This window comes from Ilyonectria robusta (assembly GCF_021365365.1).
Source record: "Ilyonectria robusta strain PMI_751 chromosome Unknown BGZ61scaffold_7, whole genome shotgun sequence".
NCBI lineage: Eukaryota > Fungi > Ascomycota > Sordariomycetes > Hypocreales > Nectriaceae > Ilyonectria > Ilyonectria robusta.
The window spans coordinates 683,976-708,024 of record NW_025764441.1 but is presented as its reverse complement, the minus strand read 5'-3'; the positions used below and the strand labels follow the sequence as shown (position 1 = coordinate 708,024).

At 55.4% G+C, this 24,049-nt stretch overlaps 11 protein-coding genes across 11 annotated transcripts; 6 read left to right on the top strand and 5 right to left on the bottom strand.

The window, feature by feature from the left end:
• Positions 1-845: 845 nt before the first annotated feature.
• BGZ61DRAFT_530979 (uncharacterized protein) lies at positions 846-2,954 on the top strand (the record flags this gene model as incomplete). The annotated part of the gene is made up of 2 exons (XM_046253646.1): positions 846-944; positions 1,056-2,954. The coding sequence occupies 2 exons, from the start codon at positions 846-848 to the stop codon at positions 2,952-2,954; spliced, it is 1,998 nt and encodes a 665-aa protein (XP_046106003.1).
• Positions 2,955-4,248: 1,294 nt separating this feature from the next.
• Positions 4,249-7,869, bottom strand: BGZ61DRAFT_349780 (E1-E2 ATPase-domain-containing protein; the record flags this gene model as incomplete). Its single annotated transcript, XM_046240175.1, has 2 exons — positions 4,249-7,654; positions 7,757-7,869. The coding sequence occupies 2 exons, from the start codon at positions 7,867-7,869 to the stop codon at positions 4,249-4,251; spliced, it is 3,519 nt and encodes a 1,172-aa protein (XP_046106002.1).
• A 2,463-nt stretch (positions 7,870-10,332) lies between these two features.
• BGZ61DRAFT_505230 (uncharacterized protein) lies at positions 10,333-11,620 on the top strand. Its single transcript, XM_046251828.1, has 2 exons — positions 10,333-10,708; positions 10,758-11,620. Exons 1-2 carry the CDS (start codon positions 10,676-10,678, stop codon positions 11,541-11,543), a joined length of 819 nt encoding a protein of 272 aa, XP_046106001.1. The 5' UTR covers positions 10,333-10,675; the 3' UTR covers positions 11,544-11,620.
• A 3-nt stretch (positions 11,621-11,623) lies between these two features.
• Positions 11,624-13,558, bottom strand: BGZ61DRAFT_387600 (RGS domain-containing protein). Its single transcript, XM_046242764.1, has 3 exons — positions 13,034-13,558; positions 12,299-12,980; positions 11,624-12,248 (listed from the first exon to the last, which is right to left on the bottom strand). The coding sequence occupies exons 1-3, from the start codon at positions 13,213-13,215 to the stop codon at positions 12,012-12,014; spliced, it is 1,101 nt and encodes a 366-aa protein (XP_046106000.1). The 5' UTR covers positions 13,216-13,558; the 3' UTR covers positions 11,624-12,011.
• Positions 13,559-13,897: 339 nt separating this feature from the next.
• Positions 13,898-14,428, top strand: BGZ61DRAFT_530975 (ribosomal protein L31e-domain-containing protein; the record flags this gene model as incomplete). The annotated part of the gene is made up of 3 exons (XM_046253645.1): positions 13,898-13,987; positions 14,060-14,134; positions 14,225-14,428. The coding sequence occupies 3 exons, from the start codon at positions 13,898-13,900 to the stop codon at positions 14,426-14,428; spliced, it is 369 nt and encodes a 122-aa protein (XP_046105999.1).
• A 392-nt stretch (positions 14,429-14,820) lies between these two features.
• On the bottom strand, positions 14,821-15,481 carry BGZ61DRAFT_349424 (ubiquitin-conjugating enzyme/RWD-like protein; the record flags this gene model as incomplete). The annotated part of the gene is made up of 3 exons (XM_046240147.1): positions 14,821-14,923; positions 14,985-15,317; positions 15,375-15,481. The coding sequence occupies 3 exons, from the start codon at positions 15,479-15,481 to the stop codon at positions 14,821-14,823; spliced, it is 543 nt and encodes a 180-aa protein (XP_046105998.1).
• Positions 15,482-16,403: 922 nt separating this feature from the next.
• BGZ61DRAFT_349456 (kinase-like domain-containing protein) lies at positions 16,404-18,094 on the top strand (the record flags this gene model as incomplete). Its single annotated transcript, XM_046240148.1, has 2 exons — positions 16,404-16,489; positions 16,576-18,094. The coding sequence occupies 2 exons, from the start codon at positions 16,404-16,406 to the stop codon at positions 18,092-18,094; spliced, it is 1,605 nt and encodes a 534-aa protein (XP_046105997.1).
• An 88-nt stretch (positions 18,095-18,182) lies between these two features.
• BGZ61DRAFT_209902 (uncharacterized protein) lies at positions 18,183-20,031 on the bottom strand. The gene is made up of 3 exons (XM_046238004.1): positions 19,103-20,031; positions 18,781-19,043; positions 18,183-18,729 (listed from the first exon to the last, which is right to left on the bottom strand). Exons 1-3 carry the CDS (start codon positions 19,765-19,767, stop codon positions 18,272-18,274), a joined length of 1,386 nt encoding a protein of 461 aa, XP_046105996.1. The 5' UTR covers positions 19,768-20,031; the 3' UTR covers positions 18,183-18,271.
• Positions 20,032-20,190: 159 nt separating this feature from the next.
• Positions 20,191-20,665, bottom strand: BGZ61DRAFT_530971 (putative anaphase promoting complex subunit Apc11; the record flags this gene model as incomplete). The annotated part of the gene is made up of 4 exons (XM_046253644.1): positions 20,191-20,240; positions 20,294-20,357; positions 20,425-20,456; positions 20,524-20,665. 4 exons carry the CDS (start codon positions 20,663-20,665, stop codon positions 20,191-20,193), a joined length of 288 nt encoding a protein of 95 aa, XP_046105995.1.
• A 351-nt stretch (positions 20,666-21,016) lies between these two features.
• On the top strand, positions 21,017-22,761 carry BGZ61DRAFT_448863 (Rhodanese-like domain-containing protein). Its single transcript, XM_046245527.1, has 2 exons — positions 21,017-22,312; positions 22,364-22,761. Exons 1-2 carry the CDS (start codon positions 21,357-21,359, stop codon positions 22,422-22,424), a joined length of 1,017 nt encoding a protein of 338 aa, XP_046105994.1. The 5' UTR covers positions 21,017-21,356; the 3' UTR covers positions 22,425-22,761.
• Positions 22,762-23,021: 260 nt separating this feature from the next.
• BGZ61DRAFT_476421 (ribosomal protein S5, N-terminal domain-containing protein) lies at positions 23,022-23,958 on the top strand (the record flags this gene model as incomplete). The annotated part of the gene is made up of 3 exons (XM_046248803.1): positions 23,022-23,291; positions 23,374-23,631; positions 23,701-23,958. The coding sequence occupies 3 exons, from the start codon at positions 23,022-23,024 to the stop codon at positions 23,956-23,958; spliced, it is 786 nt and encodes a 261-aa protein (XP_046105993.1).
• Between the last annotated feature and the right edge of the window lie 91 nt (positions 23,959-24,049).

Sequence of the window (24,049 nt, the reverse complement as noted above, 5' to 3'; positions counted from 1 at the left end):
GTGGTTCCCTATCACGCCTCCCAATCTGCCGTCTGTCGTTTGGCGCCCCCCCCCCCCCCCTATCCCGCGTGCCGCTCCATCCATGGCGGCATTTGTCTCCCATGGGGTTCTGTGCCTGTGCTGTACTGCACCGTCGCATCAAAGGTGGGAAAAGGCGGGCGAGACGGGCGAAAGGCTGCCTCGGAGCACGTTTCCTTCGCTTGTAGTGTCTCTCGCCGTCGTTGAAATCTTGGCTGCGGGCCCTTTCACCAACATCTTCCTGGTCGAACCCTCTCCCACCGTATGCTCCTTCGCCCCCAGCCCTGTACCCCTGGCTCTAATGCATGCTATGTCCCATAGTAGCCCTGTGGTGACCCTGCGCATCCTTATGTCCTTAGCCCTTGTCCGTTGCTGACACTACCGCCAACGCCACGACTTATCAGCTTCAACCCACATGCGCGGAGTGGTTAGTTAGCGTTTGTCAGTTTCCCATCCTTCCTGCTTCCGCTGCGCTGCGCTACTCCGCCTCTGGAGTTTGATCTTCTCCTTCCCTGTCGCTCGAGCCAGCCCTTGCCTCCTCTGTCCTTCCTCCCTCCTCCTTCCCTCTCCTTTCCCCTGCCTAGCTTTTCGTTCTTCGTCTCCACTCCCCTGTCGCTCGTCTCGCTCTTCCGCGTTTTCGGGACCTAAATACCCGTCCTCTCCTTCACCCCTCCTCCGATCGCGACCACGACCTGAACCGTTTTTGGCTCGCTACCAATTCTTTCCTCCTGTCCATTCCTTTCTTGCGTCTGCCTTGTGCCTATTCACTCCTTTATTCGCTTCTTCCGACGTCCATTATAAGCCCCCCGGGCCAATAGGCCGCCATCATGATGAGCCAATCGCCCCAACGGCGAAACCTGTTCATCGCCTTTGGTTTGCTCTTCGTCATCTCCGTCATCTTTTACTCGGCCCCCGCGGTTGATACTGTGAGTTCCGACACCTCCTCGAGTCCCCTGCGCCAACAAACCCAAGTCTCTGTGGGCATGTCGCACGATGACTTCATCAGCCTGCTAACTATAATGCTTCCTCTGCATTAGGAGCGCTTCAAAAATATCATTCCGACATACGGAGACAACGCCAAGGACTCACCAGCCACGACAGCGGCTGCCAAGCCCAACCCGACCTCCGCATCTGACAACGGTAAACAAGATGATAATACCGACGAAACTAATTCCAACGCCCCTGCCATCCCCGATGATAGCACCCCAGCGGAAACCTCCTCGGCCGTGATAGAGGAAACCGCCTCCGCCGTGATAGAGGACACCGCCTCCGCCGTGATAGAGGAAACAGCCTCTGCCGTGACAAAGGAAACCGCCTCTGCCGTGCCAGATGCCGCCTCCGACGAAGAGGATGCCGTCAAGACCTCCAAGTTCCACTATCTAATCCCCGCCAGTGGCAAAAACCGCCGTCTCTGCTTCAATCTCGTCTCCAGCGCCGCCAACCAATACCCCGTCCCGGCCTTGATGGGCTGGAACGGCCAGGGTCTCCTCGATGCTCATGCCACCCATCTTGCCAAGCTTCGCGCTATCGAGCGATACCTGAACTCCCTGGGTCCCGAGGAAGATGAGGATATTGTCCTCATTGTTGACGGCTACGATATCATCCTCCAGTTGCCCCCGGACATCATGCTCGAGCGCTATTTCGAGGTCGTTGAAAGCGAGAATAAGAGAACCGCAGAACGCTTCGGTATCACTGTCGATCAGGTTTATGAGGGGAACCTCCAGACCACTCTCTTCTTTGGTCCCGACAAGATCTGCTGGCCCATCAACTGGAAGGCTCCGCGCTGCTGGGCCGTCCCCGACTCCACCCTGCCCGCTAAGGCGTTTGGCCCCAAGACGAACAACGGCGAGATGACTCTCATGCTTCCTAAGTGGTTGAACTCGGGTACTCTTATCGGACCTGCTGGCCACATGCGTGCCTACATCTCCGCCACCATGTACGAGATCATGAACAGCTGGAACCCCGATAACATGTACAAAGACTCGGATCAGTTCTACCTTGCCAACGTCTGGGGGCGACAGGAGTACTTCCGATCCTTGAAGCTGGCTAAAGATGGCAATGTTCCCGGCGGTCCCAGTGACCGGATGCTCCCCACTGTCTACAACAAGAAAGAGGAGGTCGAATTCCACGTGGGAATTGAGTACGAGTCTACCATGTTCCAGACTAAGGCCGGATATGAGAGATTCGTCGACTGGATCCACTATACTGGCACGGAGACCCCCACCGCCACAATGTCGAAGGACTTATTCTCAGAGGGAGAGCAGTTCAAGCCCTACCCGATCGAGATGCCCAAGCGGATTGAGGAGTCCCTGAGCCAAATCTACGACAGCATCCCCGAGGCGCATCCCGGCTCCACATCCAAGGATTGGATCCGCAACATCTTCCTGGGAACCAACTTCGTCACAAAGCATATTTGGGCCCTCTGGCACGTCACGGGAGATAAGGCTGTCATCGAGGACCAGTACACCAAGTTTTGGTTCTATCCCTTTGCTCGATCCCTCGTCAAGGCCTCGGTCAAAAAGCTACAGCTTGACAACCGTATATCCGATAAGCTAATCGGCGGCCGCTACTGGGTGCACAAGACAACCTACCCAGACGCGCAAACCCTCACCGACCCAATGGGCGGTGCTTGGTCGGACGAACACGGTGGCACGTGGGTGAACTTTGAGGAGATGTGCCAGGATTTCGAAGCCGATGTCCTAGGCGGAGAGAAGGAGATCCCGGCCCCGACTGAGCAAGTCGAGGAGCACGTCGAGGGGCACGTCGAGGGGCACGTCGAGGGGCAAGTTGAGGAGAAAATCGAGGAGAAAATCGAGGAGAAAATCGAGGAGAAAATCGAGCAGAATGGCGAGGTAAAGGTCGAGGAGAAAGTCGAGGTGAAAGCCGAGGAGAAAGTTGAGGAGAAGGTTGATGGCAACCAGCCAGCTTCTGCTTGATTTCAAGAATGAAGTTCAGAGACTACCAGTCACATATGCTCATTCCTGAAAAGTGGGAGCTAATTAGTCACGGAAGAAATTGCCGTGACAACTTGAGCAACGAAACAATACGACATGTGAGGAAAACCAGGACTCCCCTCGCAACCACCCACGAGGAAGGGTAGCACAGGGGAGATCCACGGCACGCTAAAGCGTCTAACCTATCGACACGCTTCAACCTTTCTCCTCTGGGGATTTTGGTTTTTTGGATATCATTACGGACGGCCTGTGCGATGTGGCATTTTCTAGCCCTCTGTGTTTCCTTTTTTTTCTTTCCATGTGGCTTCACGGGTACCCTTGGTGGTGTATGAGGAGATTTTGATGTTCGCTCCTTGAAGGACGATCTGGAGTTGCGTGATTTAGAACGGTTGGGTGTACAGTACACATGGTATAGGCCTCGAGAAAATGGGCACTATCGGATTAGAGTTACAAGCTGAAAATGAAATGTTTTCCTCTATGTTATAATCTCGTCTGTTCAAACTCAGTGCCCTTGGAGTGCGTTACCATTCAGCCAAGCATAGATGTTGCTCAAAAGCTCCAGAACTCCAACGGTTCCGGCCCACTCACACTGCAGCAGCTTGGCGTCTAGTGTCCCATTTGTTTACGCGGTAGTTGTCCGATACGAGGAATTGGTACGCGGATCTGGGACATATGCAGTGCTAATAATAGTAGTCCAGATGAATCCTTCGAATAAAAATAGTATTGGGGAATTCTATACACTAGAAACTAAATCGGGGTTAGTTGTCAGGGACACGAACGCAACGTAATGATAGTCTTCGTGCTTACACCTCAGTTCGCGATATTATTTCTCAAGCTCATGACCATAGGTAGCGCCACGTTAAAGAGCATCGATAAATGCTACCGGCCAACAAATTACAAGGTCCAGAAATAGATGGCTCAACTCTCACCCCATATGTCCACCAAAACACAGATGTATAGGGTAGCTGTCTTCCCACATGCGAAACCGCAAATCGAGCACGCACCACCCCAACATACGAGCACCACCCGAGCAACACCCGACAACCACTCCACGCCGTGATGCGAATTGCGCAACGTGGGCTCAGAACCGAGATAAGGGGTTGGCGGAGAGGGAGAGTAGAAAAGGGTGCGCTGCACCCTCGACGTAGACTTGGGAATATCTGGAATATCTTTTGACTCAAACTTGAATGGGCGTATAATAAATTCTACAACGCCGAGAGGTATCTACTGTATCTTTACATGACAAGAACTCGCACGCACATGGATGCTACATTTGTCAAGCGCGCGCCTCGGCCGCCTCCAGATCGGCCAGCGGCACGTATCCCTCCTCTTTGCCGACGCCTCTCGACCTCCCGAACGTCTCGCGGAACCACCCGACGACGCCGCGGCCGCCCATCCAGCGCAGGCCGCCCTTGGTCTCGGCGGCGGCCTCGTCCATCCAGCTGGGGCGCTTCCAGGTCTTGAGGAGCAGGCTGCTGACGACGACGCTGACGCTGCTGCTGGCCATGGCGAAGCCGGCCATCATGGGGTGCATGTGGAAGCCGAGGGGGAGGAAGAAGCCCATGGCGATGGGTAGGCCGATGATATTGTACATGCACGCCCACGCGAGGTTGAGCTTGATGCGCCGGAAGATGCTGCGCGAGAGGTGCAGGGCCGCGGGGATGTCCATGAGGTCGGTCGGCCGCATCAGCACCACGTCGGCGGCCTCCATGGCAACGTCCGTACCGCTAGCCATGGCGATGCCGACGTCTGCTGTGGCGAGGGCCGGCGAGTCGTTGATGCCGTCACCGACCATGCCGACAACCTCTCCCTGGGCCTGGATCTGCTTGAGGATCGCCTGTTTCTGGTCGGGGCTAGCACCGGCGTAGACGTCCTCAGGTGAGATGCCCACAGCCGCAGCGACAGCCAGTGCCGTCGACTTCTGGTCGCCAGTCACGATGGCCGTCTTGATGCCCATGCGGTGGAGGACCGCGATGGCCGCCTTGGCGCCGTCCTTGATGGAGTCGGCCAGGCAGAGGTGACCGGTGTACTGACCGTCAATGGCGACGAAGATGTTGGTGGTTCCGGCAGAGGGAGTCGTAGAGGGAGCCTTGCTGGCGGCCGAGTTGATGTGCTCAGAGGCCTCGATGGCGTCCTCAGGGATCTCGACACGGTTGTCTCGCAGATACGCTACGTTTCCGAGGAGAACACGGTAACGAGTGCGCTCCGCTGTGGCCGGCTCAACCAGGGCATTGATGCCCTTGCCAACAGCGGCCTTGAACTCGCCAGCGCTGCCCTCGATGGTGCCGCCGACGTCCAGGTCGAGCTCGCGTCGAGCAGCAGCCAAGATGGCCTTGCCCACGGGGTGCTCGCTGCCCAGTTCCGCAAGCCCGACGATGGTCCACCAGAGCCGCCGTCGGCGCTCATTGTCCTCCCAATCAGCATCCAGGTTCACCTCGGCAACGCTCATCTTTCCATAGGTAATGGTACCGGTCTTGTCCAGAACGATCTGCGTCACCTTGGTGGTCCTCTCCAGCGCCGCGCCGCCCTTGATCAGAATGCCATTCTCGGCACCTACACCCGTACCAACCATGACGGCGGTTGGGGTGGCCAGACCAAGCGCACAGGGGCAAGCAAAGACAATGACAGAGATGCAGAGCTTCACACAGACCATGATCTTGCCGCCGCTGGCATCCTGGAGGAAGATCTTGGGAGGGTTCGGCAGCACATGGCTGAGCACCATCCAGATAAGAAAGGTTCCGAGACCAAGGATGAGAATTGTAGGGACGAAGTAACCAGCAAGGGTATCGGCGAGCTGTTGGATCGGCGCACGAGTGGTCTGGGCATCCTGAACCAACTTGACGATCTGACTGAGCTGCGTATCGCGGCCGGCACGGGTGACTCGGAAGTCGATCCGACCATCACCATTGACGGTGCCGCCAATGATGTTGTCTCCTGCTCGTTTCTGCACAGGCATAGCCTCACCAGTCACCATGCTCTCATCGACGTAAGTCTCGCCGCGTATGAGAACTCCGTCGGCAGGAAGCTTGTCACCAGGTCGAATGACAACGATGTCACCCAGCTGTAGCAGCTCCGTGGGAATGACCTTCTCTTCATACGCCGAGGCGCGTGTTCCCGCTGTTGCTTCAGATGCTTTAGGAGTCTCCGGGACCCTGGAGGCGGCCCATCGTTCAGTATCCTTTTCGACCGCAATGGGGTCCGCGTAAATGGTTGCCATCGAGGGGGCCAGCGACATGAGGCGAGAGAGAGCTCTCGAAGTCTGGCCCTTGGCACTGTTCTCAAGGTAACGGCCAAGAGTGACAAAGGTGATCAACATGGTGCTCGTATCGAAGATGGTACTCGGCCTCGTGTGGGGAGGCACAACCAATGATACAACCATGGTCAGAATGCTAAAGCAAAAGGCACACGACGTACCAAGGATGACTAGTACATCCATGGTGGGAGAACCGTGCTTGACCGACTTGTAGGCCGAAATGTAAAATCGTTTTCCAATACCAAATTGGACGGGTATCGTAAGAACCAGGCAAATAACATCGCCAAGATACAGACCAGGGAACAGTTTAATGGCACCAAAATCGAGTTTGGTGGTACACATGGGCAGAATCATGCCAATGATGAAGACGGGGATCGCAAAGGCCAGTGACGTACGAAAGGCGGTCCGCCACTCATTAATCTCTCTCGTCTTGGCCAAAGACTCGAGCTGGGCATTGTTGTCATGGTTGTCGGCGACGAGGGCATTGAGACCATGGGCTTCTACAGCCTCGACGATCCCTCGCAGACCGATGACATCAGGCTGGTGGCCAACGGTAAGACGGGACGAGGCCAAGTTGACTGACGCAGAGTCAATACCAGGCAGCCCCAGCAATGCAGTCTCCAAAGCTTGTGCCGTAGCTACATCTGAGGCGCCAAATAATTTGAAGAATGATTTTGAAGATCCACCCTGGAGGTCGTCGGTGAATTGAGTGGATAAGATTTTCCCATCGAATCCCCGGTCGTCAATCGTTTCGATAATCTGTTCCGGGGAGAGTTTTGTGACGTCGTGGGTGATGACGGCCCGCTCAGCGAGCAAGCTGATGTTGAATTTGAAGACGCCGTCAACGCCCTTGAACCCTCCTTCCACGGCCGAGGTGCAGGCGCCACAAGTCATGCCTTCGATGGCCACTGTAGTGGTGGCAGTATTGCTCATGCGCTCGGGAGCCTTGGACGACTTTTCCGCCTTGACCGTGTCGACAATCTCGGCTCCAAAGCCACGGTCCTCGATGATTTCGGCAATCTGCTCGGCGGATATAAGGGTCGGGTCGTGCTCAATAACAGCTCGTTCGGAGAGCAGCGAAATGCTAAAGTGCTTGATTCCCGGGACGTCCTTGAAGCCGCCTTCGACCGCCGAAGTGCAGGCACCGCAGGTCATGCCCTCGACGGCCACGGTGGTCGTCGCAAGGCCGTCGTCGTCGTCCTGGATCTGGCTCTCGGCGAATCGGGTAACGGCAGGGCTCGGAAGGTCGGTAGCGAGGACTTCGGCGTCGAAGCCGCGATCCTCGATGATCTCTTGGACCTCGGCGGCGGTGATGATCTGCGGATCGTGGTGGACGACGGCACGCTCCATGACGAGGCTTACTGAGACGTTGCCGACACCTTTGACGCCCTTGAAGCCAGCTTCAACAGCGGAAGTGCATGCGCCGCAGCTGTCGGAATGCCTGTTAATAATGTCCAAACTATGCTCGTCGACTGCAACCGGCGCGGGCGGCAGCTCGGGATAGTCGGAGTTAAGCTAGGGCGGAACTCACGTCATGCCTTCAACGCGGAGCGTCGTAGTGGCCATGTGGGCACTTTTCGGAGCCGCCAGAGCGACTCTTTGCTCGTCGTCCCTCGAGGGGACTTGGATGTACGAGGGCGCCATTGCCCGCGGTGGTGTGCGTCTCGCGCAGACGAATGCTGGAGGCCTTATCGTGGGGAAAGCGGGTGGTTTTCGTCGATCTCTCGCTATCGTTCAGCCGTGGGCATTCCTTAGGGGTCCGGTAGCGTAATGTATGTACGCGGGCGTCTGGCGCTGCGCAGCTTGGTCGACTAGCGAAAGAAGGAAAAATGGGGGATCAGATAATTAGTGAATGCTGACGATAGCGATCGAATGGCACGCCGCGGGCCCCGAAGACCGGCTTCTGTGCGTGGCGGGTCGGTGGGATGATGCGAGTAGTTATTAATAATTGAGGCTGGGCTGGGAGGCGGGAATTCCGGTCAGCAACGGAGGAGAAGGGAAGAAGAAGAGGAGAAGGAAAAAAGAGACAAAGGTCCGGGGTCACGGGTGAGATGAGATGAGACGAGACGGGATCTAGGGGTCTTTTGGGGAGGCTCACCAACTGTAACAGATTCGGGGACTTGGCCAAGATTCCGGCCTTCGCTTCTGGGATCTGCTGGATTGGGACTGTCTCCGGGGCAGAAAAATCTAGCCTCTATTCGCAGGCCGGAGGGCCAACAAGGGGCCTGTTAGAGGATGTCACAGGGGCTTCCCGTAGCTCCCGTTGGTGGATTCTCGTTTCGGGGCAAGAGAAGAAACCAGGGAGTTACAGGTCGGAGTGGTGGTGGTGGTACGTCGGGGATCCAGTGGTCCAGTGCCCAGGGGAGAAGAGTCAGAGTGACGGATGCTAGTAATAAATGCGGTCACTCTCTGACGGTAGACGCGCGCTGGTTGAGGTTGAGGTTGAGAGAGAGGCTTGCGCCGTGTGACGAGTGTCTGGGCCCAGGCTCTTTATTTCAGCTTTGGCCCTCTCCCCGGCGCTGATACACCAACCGACGAGCCCTGCGACGCTGATGAAGCCCGCAGCTGAAGCCCGCAGCTGCAGGCGACCAGTGAGAGCGGAACTCCCCACGAAATGCGTCAGACGCTTCTTGCTCGGAGCGCGATTGGCTCGCCGCCTCACTATCGGCTGTGGCCGTGCCGTGTTTGGCTGTCGTGGCCGGTGGTGGAAACGGTGGATGTGGGTGTTGTTGCAACTGCAAGGGTGGATCCTGACGAATCTATGAGACGCGAATCGGTCAGATTGTAACCTCTCCGCGCAGACCCCATCTGCCGACATACATCGATCTATATAGGTGTTTATCGACCTTCCAATTCAGCTCCCATCCAAAGAGGACAGCGAGCACCAAACAACACCCGCACCGCTGTCCAGGCACGGCCCAACAATTACGCCATGCCCAGGTCCGCAAGACGCAACTGCCGATCTCTTGCTTGCGCAACCTCTTCGTCACCAAACTCGTCGTGGTGTCTTGCGAGGCTACAGGCACTAAGGCACTATGACCAGCCGTTGAGGGCCTGGCTTTTCGCCTTCGGGCATAGTTGATACGCGGACTGCAATTTTGTGTCTCAGACCATCAATTGCCGATCTTGCTGGACCATCCCCCGCGGCCTTTCTAGACTGTGAACTGCCGCCTTTCGCCATACCTGGTCTGCATGCGGTGCGTCTTACTATCGCCTGCGCTGTGCTGACATGCCGCTGCGTGAGATGAGGTACCTCCTGCTACCCGGATCTCACCGTTTCCGGCACCTCGGAATGTTGGTAATACCGTCCAAGTCATCTTGGCCGGGGCTGGGTCGTATTGCGAACCTTAATTGGTCCTCGGAGCTTCGTTGGGAGACGTAAGACGAGGCGGGAGCTGGGTCAGAGCCGGATCCTTTGTCTAAGCCACTTGTCATCGTACCCGTGTGTTCGTATGTTCTATATTTGAACGCCCGAGACACTTTGCAGGGCAACATCCTCTCCCAACTCACGTTTCTCTTGGCCATGTTATGTTTGGGGTAGTGTCTTGGACCCCTACCCACTGTGCAGGCTTTTCTTTAACGGCGTCTCTTTTGGGAGTATTCATTGGGGCCGTGGAATGGTCTGTCTTGGCTTGTTCCACTTCCGTTTTTGTTTCCATCTCCCAGGCAGACCGCGATGCAGTTTTGAGACCCTAACTATTTTCGGGACTTCTTGCGAGCACAGCGGCAACAAATGGTTCCGGCTTCGAACCGTTGATAGACACCTTTGTCATTACCACTGCCATGGCTCCTGTCCCAGATGGTTTCCCCAGTTTCCAGTTGCACTCGCGGGGCTCTCTGACCTTTTAGAACGTGTCATCTCTTGGGGACGAGTAGAGGTTTCAGCTCCGTTCCCAAAATACCAAGCGATATTCTTCAAGTCCGGCCTTTTGGCAACGAATTTTGGCCGTAGCGCCCTTCTGCAGCCCTGTTATGCATACCCCCAACCTAAATACATGTAAACAAATAGAAAAATGTAGAGGGTACATTTACAACATGTACTAGGAACACATTCTCTCGACCGAGGCCCAGATTTACCCCAAAGTCAGTGGCCGATTACTCTAGGGTAGCAAATTTTCGATGCCTCGCAATACAGGTACCCCACGATACAGTCCCCACCCGGCAGACCACCCGCCAAAGCCCCGCGCCGCCACAGCTTGCTTGCCTGCTCCAGCCTCACCTTCAACCGAGCCTCACCTCGACCTGGGTTCAACATCCAGCAACAACCATTGTCACTAGCAGACCCTCTCCGTCAGCTGTGCTGCTGCTACAGGGTGCTCTCTTCGACCTCGGTCTCTCCACCCAAAACTCCCACACAGGTCTTCCAAGATCATTATCGACTTGACACCACTTTAACGTCAGCTCCGTGTCCTCCACCCCGCGAGGCGGCACGCCTTCACGTTCGCCCACCATGGAGCAGACCAAGGCTCTCAACGCTCTCGAGGTACGACCACATATATCTGCCTGAACAAACCCTCTCTGACTTTGTCTAGCCCTTCCTCGCGCTCTCCAAGACAGCCAGCTCCCCCCGTGCCGCCGTTGACCTCGTCACCCGCGCCACATCAGCACCAAACACCTTCCTCTTCGCCGAGCTCCTCGACACGCCCGCCATCCAGTCCCTGGCCTCCTCTCCCGAATCTGCCCCGCATCTCAAACTACTTCAAATATTCTCCCACGGCACATACGCCACCTACCGTAGCACCCCGGGCCTGCCACCGCTCGCCGACACCCAGGCTCGCAAGCTCCGCCAGCTTTCGCTCCTCACACTCGCACGCGATCGTCAAAACCTCTCCTACGATGCCCTCCAGACTGCTCTCGATCTGCCCGACACTCGCGACCTCGAGGCCCTCGTAATCTCCGCTGTATATGCTGGCCTGCTCCACGCCACGCTTGACCCCGCGCGCGCCGCAGTCCAAGTCTCCAGCGTTGCGCCCCTACGGGATCTCCCCCCTGGGGCCATCCCCGACATGATCTCCGCCCTCAACACATGGGCTGGCCGGTGTACCAGTACTCTTGGTGACCTTGAGACCCAGATGAAGGATATCCGAACCGCGGCAGCAGTGCGGCAGCGTAATCAGGGAGCCGCGGACGACAAGCTTCAGCGGCTGATGGCCGAAACCCCGGACGGTAGGAAGTACGAGGCCACCGGCTTGTCACGGGAGCTGCTCGCTAGGAGGGGGTTTAACAAGCGGTCCGTCATGGAGGTAGCCAACCTGGTCGACAACGAGAGCATGGATGTGGACGAGCCCGAGGAGCGGGCAAACAAGCGCAAGATGTAGAGGGACCAACCTGCTACCTGCGGATAAGATAGATACCAAGAAAATTATCACGATGAATGATGAACTAATTAGACGACAAAACGCCTGCTTGTTAACCTTATCTAGTACAAAGTGCCCTTTCCATTGCTTCCTCCTAACTCCGCAATGATTGATTATAAAAAAAATCGTAGCCAGAAACTCCGAGATGCGGATCTGAAGCTCTGGGTTGAGTGAATAGTCTACATACAAGCCCTAAATGGTACAACAAAAGGTGGTAATCCGACGCCATAGCCCGAAAATAATTCCATTTCCTCCTCACCAGATTACCTGGTCTGGTTGACTAACCAAACTCTCAAAATCATGACGGTCGTAAATCTTGCTTTCCCACGAATATCTCACAGAGATGGTGACGGAGAGCAAGCAAGCAAGAAACCAAGAGGCCAATAATGGCCCGCATCATTGGCCGCTGCGAGGAGCCTGGGTGCTCGCTCACAGGCGCTTTCCAGGAACGAGTATGAACATGACGCAGAGAGCAGCATCGACAAGGAAGGTTATCGCCAGGACCATGAGAGCTCGTTTGGCGAGGAGTTTGCGGACGTAAGGCTCCCGGATTTTGGAGAAGTTGAACGGAGTGTATTCGCTGTAGCCGACCAGGGCCATGATGGGATCAAGGGAGTATTGGTAAGACGAGAGGAAGTAGACACCGATAGTGAATGGCAGGATGAGCTGTAGTTTGTTAGCCTTGTGATTTGTGATAACATACAGGGATTGCTTACCCAGCACTTCGTAAGACGAGACTTGTTGAGGAAAATCAAGACAAAGGCGGTCCAGAAAGCTCCAAACATGGCAATAAGACCCACGATGAGTCTCATGATAAGCGTGGGAGGGATCAGGTTACCGAGTGCCTTCATTCTTAGAAACCCCGGAAACGCATCTCGCTCCATAGCCTGAAACACATAGTCCTTGGCGACGTCAAACACCTCTGGGTCATCGCGACCAAGCTCTTCGATGGCGGTGGTAACGTCCTGCGTGATGGATCCAGGGAGAGTGATTTCTCGCTCAGCACCAGGCATTAGGAAGGTGAAGAGGATCTTCTCTGCCGACGCACGGATATCTTGTCGCGCGACAGTGTGAGCCGGGGAATTGGAATCGGTGGTAATATCGTGAGAGTTGCTAAACTGGGGGCTCGGTCGAACATGACCGGAAGCGCTCTGGGGCGAGTCATGACCCACGTCCTCACGAAGGAAGGCAGACAGTTGACCATCTTGGTTCTTCTCCTTCTCGGTCGCGTACATCGAGGGACCGGCCAATCGAGGTTCTAGGTCGCCGATATTCTCCAGAATTGCCGATGATCTCTTAGAGGCTGACTTATCCATATCAGGCGTCCCAATGAGTACAGACCGTCGAAGCTCCCGGACATAGTGACGGCACAGGGACATATGCTGTGCCACATCCAGCCTGTCCACAGTCAGCCATAGGACCACTACCATTGTGCGCTTTCTAGAACTCACCAGAAGTCGAGGTAGTCTACAGATCTCTGCTGGTCCCGCATATAGATGTAGAACGAGAAAAGGTCGACTGGCGGCAGTGTGCGCCGGCTTAGCACCTCGAACAGAGTCGGAAGTCGGTTTCGCGACATGTCGGGCTGAGGCGACGGCGTCGTCCTCGTGGTGATGGGTTGGTGGTCGGCCATCTTGCGCTGCAGGTGCCGGGACCAGGGGTGAACGAATGTTGAAGAAGGAAAGATGGACCTGTTTCGATGCTCGAGAAACACCAACTGCCGATAGTTGCGCCACCGACGAAGTGCTGTTTACGCGAAGTGCCCCTGGCTGCTTGATACCCGGACTGAGCCCCTTGCGTGTGGCTAGCGAACGTGTCTGTCGCGGGAATGTAGTAGAAGTGAAGAGAGAAGAGGGGCGCAATAGCGCAGGTGTTCGAAGTGCCTTGCCGTAGTGGCTGTTGGAATGTTGACTTCGGAATGTAGGTGACGATGAGGTGCTTCACGGTAAACAGCCAGAGCGACGTGGATCTAATCTAACGCATCCTAAGCCCAGTTACGTTAATGCAAGTCCTCAAGTGGAGCTGACATGCCTACTCACGTGACAAAATTGGAGAGACTGCATGACCGTGCCCTATTGGCTCGCTACCCCCCCACCCACGAATTTCGTGCCTGCCCTACGCACAAAGATTTTGTGGGATTTTGGTATTCGACATCAACACCCTCCTCATCGCCCGACCGAGAAGACGATCCGCAGGTACGAACCCCGACAATTTTCCTCTCCTTTGACAGCCTCTATCAAGAGATTACGATCCCTTGATCCTCGCGCAATCACTACCGCTCTCCCGCAAACGAGACACTGACAGCAAACCCAGCCATGTCCTCCAAGAAGCCCTCTGGCAAGACTCAGCGCTCCGCTATTGCGGATGTCGTCGCCCGCGAGTACACCATCCACATGCACAAGAGAGTACGTTGCTCCGAATAGAGGAGCTCGCAATGGAGCTTCTCGCTGGAGATGGAAGTGCTAACAGACGTGAAGATGCACGGTGTCACCTTCAAGAAGCGCGCTCCCCGTGCTATCAAGGAGATCAAGGCCTTTGCCTTCCAGGCCATGGTACGAACCCCCGAACGATCTGCCACCGGTTGCGATGCGATTGGGACAGATGGAATTCTCAAGTGGACGACATTTGCTAACACCTCTCAGGGTACCACTGATGTCCGTGTCGACCCCCAGCTCAACAAGAAGGTGTGGGAGTGCGGTGTTAAGGGTGTCCCCTACCGACTGCGCGTGCGAATTTCCCGACGACGAAACGACGAGGAGGGTGCCAAGGAGAAGCTCTACAGCTACGTTCAGGCTGTGAACGTCAAGGACCCCAAGGGCCTCCCCACGGTTGTTGTTGAGGAATAAATAAAAAAGTTTCTCTTGGGACAGGTTCTAGGTGGCATGGATTTCGGAGTTGCATTCGGCATTCTAGCTCTTTCACGCTGAAAATACAGAGGGAAATGTGATACAAGCTTGACAAGCCAACGACAATGAATGGTGCCTCGGCGTGAAGTGGCCTGGGTATGGCCCGGGGCGAATCCTCTCTTTGGAAGTAGTGGCAGTGGATTTATCAAACTGTCGATAGGGTATGCCATCGACTACGGTCTGTTGATTTTGACCCTAAGGATATCCTTGCTACCCATCTCAGAAATGCCATACAGTCCCGTATTCCTAACAATCCATCAAAGCAAGCCATGCACCAAGGACTCCAATTCTCCTATTCAATCAAATGCACGTAAACCAAAGTATCCTATCCATTACTCGTCCTCGACATCACGGTGTCGTCCGAGAACCTTCTTCTTGAACTCTTCGGCATCCTTGTCCCACAGCTCTGCGGCTTCGCCGTTCAGAGGAGAGGCGCTGTACAAGTGTCAGTGTCATGTCGCAACCAAGTCAAGTGGCTGTTTGGGACTATGCTTACTTGTTGGGCTCGCCGAGCAAGCTCTGCAGACTTAGAAGGACGGTCTGGATGTTGTAGGCGGCAGTCCACTTGTCCTTGAGGATGTCCAAGCAGATGCGGCCAGAGAAGTCGACGTTGGGGTGGTAGATGGGCGTCTTGAAAAGGACAGTAGGCGCCGCGTAGGGGTAGTTTGAGGGAAAGGCGAAGCTGAGCTTGAATGTGAGGCCGGCGTAGGGGGTGTCGTCAGGACCCTCGATGGTGGCAGTCCACGAGAGGAGGTTGCCATCAGCCGAGGGGAAGGCCGAGACTCCTGGAGCGGGAGAGGTCATCAGCTGCATCAGCTCGGTTTGCAGTCTATTGTAGGTTAGCATTGGACGTTGGGGGACTGCGAGACGTGTTGCGCCGACGAACCTCTTGGTGGTGCTCTGAGAGTCGGGGGCTTTGCGACCAGCATTGAGCTTAGCTTCCTGGACACCGCCGGGGGCAGAGTTCTGGTTGTCTTCCATAGTGTAAACCATTGCGAATGGATGATGCGGATGCAGAGTTTGCGTGGGAATGAATGTGCAAGTTGTGGCGGGATGCGAAAGGCAAACTGGTCAAGAATGGCGGTGATGGAGAGGGGGACAGGCTAGGTGGGCTCGAGGGCAATCTGTATGTACACAGGGCAAGCCGCAACCGGAAAGAAGTGAGGCGGGTATGGATTGTATATGCAGGGACGACGGGAGAGAAGGGATGGCAACGGGAGGCGGAGGCGGGAGAATGAGAAGGAAGTTAGGGGTCTTTCAATCAATGCATTCGACGCGACGCCCTTTCTTGGTGGGTTTCGGGATGCGACAGGAGGCCGAAGTGGGATGAATGGCGTTGTGATGGGAGACAAAGGCTGGAGTGTTTACCGCAGCAACGCAGCTACGGGCAACGGACAGGCGCCCCGGCCAATGGATCTCGCCAGCAGCCAGGGGCGCTGAAACGTGGGGCCGCCACCACCGCAACCACCACAACACCACTGGACGGCGGCGGCTTTTTAGGGCACTTGGCTGGCTGTTTCCGGTCGTGTAGGGGGGTCACCGCCTGGAGAGGCACCTGCGAGCAACAACGGCTTTACGCGGTGGGACGCGATCGACGCGTCCACCCGAGTTTAACTAACAAAGCCGTGAACAGTCGTCGACGACCAACCAACCAAACTGTCGCGACTCGCCTGCATAGTTCGACAGGCTCAGGCACGCATTGCTATTCGACACAGCCGCCGTCATGGTAAGTCTTGTTTTTCTTCCATCATGCACGAGGCGGCAGGGGAGGCCATGTGAATGTTGGTTGGCTGCTGTCATGCACGCTCAACTATAGCCGTGAACATCACCGCCATGAGAACATCGCTGGCCTCTCATCCGCACCATGTGTCGTTCTTCTACATGTGAGCTTCAATTTTACTAACCATCCTTCCATATGTCGCAGTCTCAGCTAGATCCCCTACCGAGGGATCTTCCCTTTCGTATCATCTCAAAAACCGTTGGCCGGGGTGCCTATGCCTCGTCAGTCACACCGTTCTTTCATCTGCCTCAACAACTCGAGATGTACTAGAGATACAAAGCTGCACGTGCTAACACATTCTATTCAGCATCAAGAAGGCCATCCCTCTTGACTCACAGTCGCCTATCTTCGCCGTTAAGCTTATCCACAAGGGCTACGCCGTGAAACATGGTCGCATCTCCGCCAAGCAGCTGGCCATGGAGGTTTCGCTTCACTCGCACATCGGCCAGCACCCAAACATCATCGAGTGGTTTGCCTCCGGTGAGGACACTATCTGGCGTTGGATCGCTATGGAGTTCGCTGAAGGTGGTGATCTCTTCGACAAGATCGAGGCCGATGTTGGTGTTCGTCAGGACATTGCCCAGGTCTACTTCGTCCAGCTCGTCAGTGGTGTCAGCTTTATGCACTCCAAGGGAGTTGCCCACCGTGATCTCAAGCCAGAGAATATCCTCCTCTCCCAGGATGGCTCCCTCAAGCTTGCTGACTTTGGGATGGCCACCATGTTCGAGTACAAGGGCCAGCGCAAGTTGAGCTCGACACTCTGCGGTAGTCCCCCTTATATCGCCCCTGAGATTCTCGCCTGCGGCCGCGCCGATAGGAAGTCTCCCAGCACCTCAAAGTACTCCCCTGACCTGGTCGATGTCTGGTCTTGCGGTGTTATCCTCTTCGTCCTGCTAGTCGGCAACACGCCCTGGGACGAGCCATCCAAGAGCAGCTGGGAGTTCCAGGAGTATGTACGCAACTCTGGTCGCAGTTCTGATGCGTTATGGCAAAGAATACCGGCAGAGGCTCTTTCTTTACTCCGCGGCATGATGTCCATCGATCCCCAAAAGCGCTTCAACTTCGCCCAGATCCGCCAGCATCCCTGGTACACTCGTCACAACGCCCTCCTCTCCGCCGATGGCCGAGTCACCGATCCAATCAACCTTGCCACCCAGATGCTCGAGAATCTTCGCATCGACTTCAGCCAAAAGCCCAGGGCCTCCCAACCGACCTCAAGCGACAGCATGGACGTCGATACCGGCCTCAACGCAGGCCGCTTCTCCTCCACCCAACCCGAGGTTCCCATCGCCGACCATGACTGGGACTGGGAACGTCCGGCGCTCCGTTCCATGGCCGCCCCGGCGTCTTCTCTACCATCTCGCGCTCAGGATGCACGCCGCATGATGCTGGATTCCCTTGCCGACGAACCGTCCATGTCCCAGTTCTCTCACACCCCTGGTCCCTCCATGTCCCTCACCCAGCAAGCACGACGCTTCCGCGACATTTGTCCGCCGGAGGCCCTGACTCGCTTCTTCTCCGCTGTACCGCCCGCACACATCATCCAGATGCTTAGCGACGCCCTCCACCAGCTCAACGTCCCTCTCGCTCCTGTTTCTCCTAACCTCTACAGTAACCCAATCGCCACCATCAAGGTCAAAGCCCTTGACGGCCGCCAGCAGAGCCTGCACGGCGAGATTCAAGTCGACAAGCAGCCGCTGCCAGACGGTACCGAGGTGCTTGATGTGCGTTTCGTCAAGATCAAGGGTGACCCGCTAGAGTGGCGCCGCTTCTTCAAGAAGGTGGTAGTCTTGTGCAAGGATGGAGTGTATGTCCCAGATGCCTAGAAGGGGAGGGGACTGTTTATTCGTGTAAAAAGCAGCGTCGCCAAAAGCCTGAAAGTTTGAGACTTAGATTTATATTGTACCACTAGGATATGACATGGACGCACAATGCTATCAACTTATAGCGCAATAGTCCTCCGGCTTTTGCAATCTTCCATGATGACCGTAAAATGTTCCTTCTTAGGAACTCTCAGGATCCTGTGATGCCGACCCAACCTCTGTTTCCCTCGATACATACCCAGAGTCTGGCTCATTACCATTGCCTAAATTTTCCATCAATTGACCAACATCTAAATACGGACTGCCGGGCTGTTCGGTGAGTAAATCTGAAAACAACGCATATTCGTCAATACTGAGAGCGACTCCATCCTCGACCGGAGGAACAATCAAGGGTTGATCCTGGTGGAATCGTGATCTATCGAGGAGCCGAAAGTTCTCCATTATGAGCATAATGGAACCTTCGACCGCCTCCAGGATTTCTTCGCGACTAATGCTCGATTGATGAATGCGACCAATCATGTTGTCGAGCACAGGGTGAAGAACCCTGGGGAACTGTTCCCTCGCACACGCCTCAAATTGTCTGAAGAAATCGTCTGTTTGCGCTTTAATTTCGGGATTGATCGGGCCAAAGTCCACGACTAGACATGTTGTTAGTTTGGAACTACGCATGCGTGAGTTCTACTTCATACACGGCGAGGGGATTGGGCATTCTCCAGGGAACAAGATCTCATAGACCTTTCTCCACCTTGCTGAAGCTCGACCCCTATTCTTCTCCCTTGCGCGTAGAGACTTTTCTTGTTCTTCACTGATGCCATCCTGGGGCTCTTGGAGCACGATGTCGCAGATGACGGTTTCTCTTAAATGAGCGGTAAGATCACCTGCAGACTCCAGGACCCGTCTGCAACGAGAGCACTGAAACTTGGGCAATAAGTGATTTCGATAGAGATGCTCTCTGTAGTAAGTGATTAGAGACTGACAGGAACTTGGCTTTCAAGGAGACTTGTGACCTACTTCACTCGGTGGACAGAAGTCCACCCTGGCCAACAACAAAGGCTCCATTCGGCGGTCTGGTATTTCGTCGGGTTGTATTTAGAGAACGGGCATGCGTATCTCGGGGCTGGGCCCTGTCCAACTTTACTGAGTTTCCGGCCCTTCTGTGGTGGGTCATCGCCATCCTCGTCGCTCATCTCATTATCCGACTGGTTTCTTGGATGCTTCTGACCCCTGCGGGCCTCGGCTGTAATCTGAGACTGCAGAGCTCCTGGCTTGACTGAGGTTTGATGCTTCGAAGAGTCGTGAGCCTTTTGGTGAGCCCACCCCTCAAACTTGTGGTTTAGCCAATTCGTCGACCATGTCATCAAGTGAGTAATCGCGACCTCCCTCTTTGTGATGGCGATGCCGTCTGCGGACATCTGCCCGCCCATTCCTTCGCGTTTGGCACCATTGTCTAACGATAAGCTTCCCAAAGCACTGGTTAAGGATGTATCAGAAATGTGTACTGAACGGCGCTTCTGGCTTGGAAGGGGTGGGGGGAGTGTCATGTGCTTTGCTGGTTTCTTTCCATATTGGCGTATTAGGTCGCGAAGACTCGTCGCAAGACGGATTTGTCTGAAATGGAAGGTCGCCATCGATAGTATGACTAAGTTTTGCATGTTGATAACCCTGATTGGAGTCATCCTCACCCCTATCTGCGGCTAACCACCTGTCGGGAAGCTCGTCGGGTGCTTTGAGATAGTCAACTGGAGTGGAACCCAAGCCACTGTCTACGCCGTCATCATATGGCATTTTGGCGAGTTGACAAACTTGGGGCAAATGAGGGTTGAACCCGGCTAGACGTTGAAACCTGTGGAGAATTCTGTTGGGTTTTATGGTTAGGCACATTTGCGCGGTTGCGCAGATCCAGTCGGCGAACGAGGCTGCGGCACCGTTGACACTGTCCAGTAATTGGTCACCACTTCAGATCAATATTCGCCAATGATAAGCAAGGAGGAATATGCAGGCGAAATAAGCGGCGAGCGAGAGATGTAATGAAAGTTGACAATAGTAACGACCTCTGTTCTATTTGCGCCTTCAACACCAAAACGCCATGGTCCCACTGTTTACTCGACTTGTGATGCCGCTTCATTTGCTTGCTCGTTCCATTCAAACTCTGGGATAGCGTTAATTGGGCAGTTGAGTTGGGCTGATTAGGGAACGACGCACTTTGACGGCACATTGGACATTGGCCTTTGGATGAGTCCTGCTTAATCCATTCGAGAATGCAATGCTAATCAGTGGCATAAGGTCAGCAATTTGGAGGGGTAATGCGGAAAGGTTGAGGACCAGGCACAGACCATATGGAAGCTGTGGCCGCATTTCCCCGATACTTTTGGTGGATATATTAGTATGGGAGTGAGAATATGGCCTGATGGTTGTGATGGGCGGGCACTTACACAGGCTGCAATCGTCGCCAGGGTATTTGCACGTCGGACACGTGCCGTCGAAGTGGACCTGGCAGATGCCACAGACGTCGTCCTCTGGGATATCCCATCGCCAGGTCGCGACCGTGTTCCACTTCTTGATAGTGACCTTCATGGCGAGTGGCGGCCTGAGTGGTGAGTCACGAGGCCAGGACGCCGAACTTTGGTGGGAGAGCGAAGTGTCAGGATGACGGAGGCTTAACGGGGAGATGGTGGTTGACTGGTGGCCGAGTTGCGATCCATCCCGTCGCGTCACCCGAGCAGCGCTTGTGGGAACCGGGTTCACAAGGTTCCAGGGCTCTCCGGGCGGGCGGGTGTGTGGGAGCGGGGCGTCTTCAGTGACCTCATCCACTGGAACCGTTCACTGAGAGCGTGCTGCGGCGGGCATGGAGTCCCCGCCAGACCGCTGATTAACCGCCCGGCCGCCAACCGTCACAACGGCGATTCAATGCAATAATATTAAGTTAGGTGCCTGCCCGCTCCGACTGGTCCAAGCTTCGGCCCCGGCAGCTTCCAGTTTTGACGCCAACCTCGCCCGCTCTGTTATCATCAATTCCCACGAGGGCCGCCCAGTCCGTGACAAGCCAACTTTTTCAACACCGGTTCTCTCCCCCACCGAGTGATGCGTATACAGACGTAGAGGTTAGACCTCAAGTACCCGCCCTTCCCTCACGCCTGGCCCGCCTTTCTTTTCGCTCTCTGCCGTATCGCCTCGCCGGCCACTTATCGACGCCTCGTACGAGGAGTCAACGAGCCCTTTCGCTCCTCGTGTCACCCACGACTTCCCCTCCAACATCCCCTACAACATGGCTGCCACCGTCGCCTTCCGCTCAACGAGGGGCGGCCTGCTCCAATTCGGCGTCAAAGCCTTCCGACCTATGCTGTTCACCCGACGAAACCTCTCTTCATACATCGTCTCCCCCAAAGAACTCCACGAAGCCCTCAACAAGAACCCCCCCTCGCCAATCAGCACCGACCCTCGAGTAATCCCTCTCTGCGCCTCGTGGTTCCTCCCCAACGATGAGCGGACAGGAATCCAAACATTCCGGGAGCAGCGGATTCCCAAAGCTCGATTCTTCGACCTGGACAAGGTCATTGACAAGCGCAGTCCCTACCCTCACATGTTGCCAGACGCTAAGGGATTCGCGGCTGCCATGAGCGAATTGGGAATCAGAAAGGAGGACACGGTCGTTGTGTATGATACCAAAGAGCTCGGCATCTTCAGCGCTCCCCGCGTGGGCTGGACCTTGAAGGTGTTTGGTCACGATAACGTGCATATTCTGAACAACTTCAAGCTGTGGGTGGAACAGGGACTCCCCACTGAGTCTGGAGAGCTATATAGCGTCGAGTGCTGTCCCTACCCCATCCCTAGTGTGGAAAACAACCGGGTTGCCAGTTTTGAAGAGGTCAAGCAGCTTGCCAAGGACTATAACAAGGAGGGAGCCGAGGAAGTTCAGATCCTCGATGCCAGACCCAATGCCCGGTTTACTGGCGAGGCTCCTGAGCCTCGTGAGGGTTTGTCATCCGGACACATGCCCGGTTCCATCAGCATTCCTTTCAATGCTGTGCTGGACCCCGAGACCAAGGCCTTCCTTCCCCGCGACCAGCTGAAGAAGGTACTTGAGGGCAAGGGAGTAGACCCGACCAAGCCCATCATCTCAAGCTGTGGCACCGGTGTGACTGCCTGCGTCATTGAGACTGCTCTGGAGGAAGCAGGCCTTGGCACTCCCGAGTCGCGAAGGGTTTACGATGGAAGTTGGACGTAAGCGCAACGCCCCCTGATTGCTATGCCAGAGTGACTAACGAGATGCAGGGAATGGGCGCAAAGGGTAAGTCCTTCGGACAACCTGATTTTGAAGTCGACAAAGGAGTAAGGTTTTATGGCTTTGAGTTTGGAGAAAGGGCGAGCAGTCAAAGTTGTTGAGTTGCGATACCCTCGTTAATGAATGCCTGGAATTGCCAGGCGTGTACGAACAGTTGAACACCCATCCGCTCGTGATTTAAGTCCAGCATATCCTCCTTGGACGTTTGCATCAGACGCGCATTTGTTTTCGGTATTACCCATCCCCACACTTCTGTATAGTACAAGGTATAGCTGCGAATCAATCCACGATGGAGTCAATTTAAGCAAGGCTTCTTGACTTTATGTATTTGCACAAGCGCGGCATCGGGAAGTCTACAATCAATGAAAAGATAAGTGGCTCATCTGTGGCTGATCCTCACCGACGCCCCTCCCCCCACCAAGGTGAGCGTTTGATCTGTGGCTGGAGTCCCACACTTTATTTTTGCCTAACGCACCAGGCAGGAGTGCACAAAGGCATTAGGGCTCGGCTAACCCAAGCACACGCCAAAAATCCCCAGCTTGCAGACCCCGCCAGCGAAAAAGTTCCCAGCATCGCCCAACGCCGAACAGCACATTCACATACCCTTCGCGCAGACCCTTTCGACGGCACTTCAGCGCAACAATCAAAATGGCTGACCGAGGAACTTCTCGCGGCGGTGGTTTCGCATCCCGAGGCGGCGACCGTGGTGGCGACCGTGGACGTGGACGTGGCCGTGGCCGTGGACGTCGTGGTCCCCGCAACGAGGAGAAGGAGTGGCAGCCCGTTACCAAGCTCGGTCGATTGGTCAAGGCCGGCAAGATCAACAGCATGGAGGAGATCTACCTGCACTCTCTGCCCATCAAGGAGTTCCAGATTGTTGACAACTTCCTGCCCAAGCTCAAGGATGAGGTCATGAAGGTGCGAACGACTACACGAGAGTCCCGAGTCCGGGCGACGGAGTTTGGGAGGCATGGAGACTAACGAGTGTCGTAAACTACAGATCAAGCCCGTCCAGAAGCAGACCCGTGCCGGTCAGCGAACCCGATTCAAGGCCATTGTCATCATTGGTGACTCCGAGGGCCACGTCGGTCTCGGCATCAAGACCTCCAAGGAGGTTGCCACTGCTATCCGCGCCGCCATCATCATCGCCAAGCTGAGCGTCATCCCCGTCCGAAGAGGTTACTGGGGATCCAACCTTGGTGCTCCTCACTCCCTGCCCTGCAAGGAGAGCGGCAAGTGCGGTTCCGTCACCGTCCGTGTACGTAAATCCCGAATCCAAAAACCACAAAAATCGAGGAGGAATTTAAAAACTAATTTTGGACAATAGCTTATCCCTGCTCCCCGTGGTACTGGCCTCGTTGCCTCTCCCGCCGTCAAGCGATTCCTCCAGCTCGCCGGTGTCGAGGATGCCTACACCTCTTCCGCCGGTTCCACCAAGACCCTCGAGAACACCCTCAAGGCTACCTTCGTGGCCGTGTCCAACACCTACGGCTTCCTGACCCCCAACTTGTGGAAGGAGACCAAGCTTATCCGAAGTCCCCTGGACGAGTTTGCGGATACCCTGCGAGAGGGCAAGCGTTACTAGAGGACTGGAAACGGTGCGCGGAGTCACGATCCATTGTGTTTCATTGCATGGTTGGCTGGTTAGGACATCGGATTGAGGCTATGAAAATAAT

Coding starts and splice junctions, on each gene's coding strand:
- BGZ61DRAFT_209902 (XM_046238004.1), bottom strand. CDS start 19,767: ATGACTCCAATCAGGGTTATCAACATGCAAAACTTAGTCATACTATCG. Junction 19,044..19,102: donor ACTTCTGTCCACCGAGTGAA/GTAGGTCACAAG, acceptor CACTTACTACAG/AGAGCATCTCTATCGAAATC. Junction 18,730..18,780: donor ATGCCCAATCCCCTCGCCGT/GTATGAAGTAGA, acceptor CAACATGTCTAG/TCGTGGACTTTGGCCCGATC.
- BGZ61DRAFT_505230 (XM_046251828.1), top strand. CDS start 10,676: ATGGAGCAGACCAAGGCTCTCAACGCTCTCGAG. Junction 10,709..10,757: donor AGGCTCTCAACGCTCTCGAG/GTACGACCACAT, acceptor GACTTTGTCTAG/CCCTTCCTCGCGCTCTCCAA.
- BGZ61DRAFT_448863 (XM_046245527.1), top strand. CDS start 21,357: ATGGCTGCCACCGTCGCCTTCCGCTCAACGAGGGGCGGCCTGCTCCAA. Junction 22,313..22,363: donor GTTTACGATGGAAGTTGGAC/GTAAGCGCAACG, acceptor AACGAGATGCAG/GGAATGGGCGCAAAGGGTAA.
- BGZ61DRAFT_387600 (XM_046242764.1), bottom strand. CDS start 13,215: ATGGCCGACCACCAACCCATCACCACGAGGACGACGCCGTCGCCTCAG. Junction 12,981..13,033: donor GTAGACTACCTCGACTTCTG/GTGAGTTCTAGA, acceptor GACTGTGGACAG/GCTGGATGTGGCACAGCATA. Junction 12,249..12,298: donor CTCGTCTTACGAAGTGCTGG/GTAAGCAATCCC, acceptor AACAAACTACAG/CTCATCCTGCCATTCACTAT.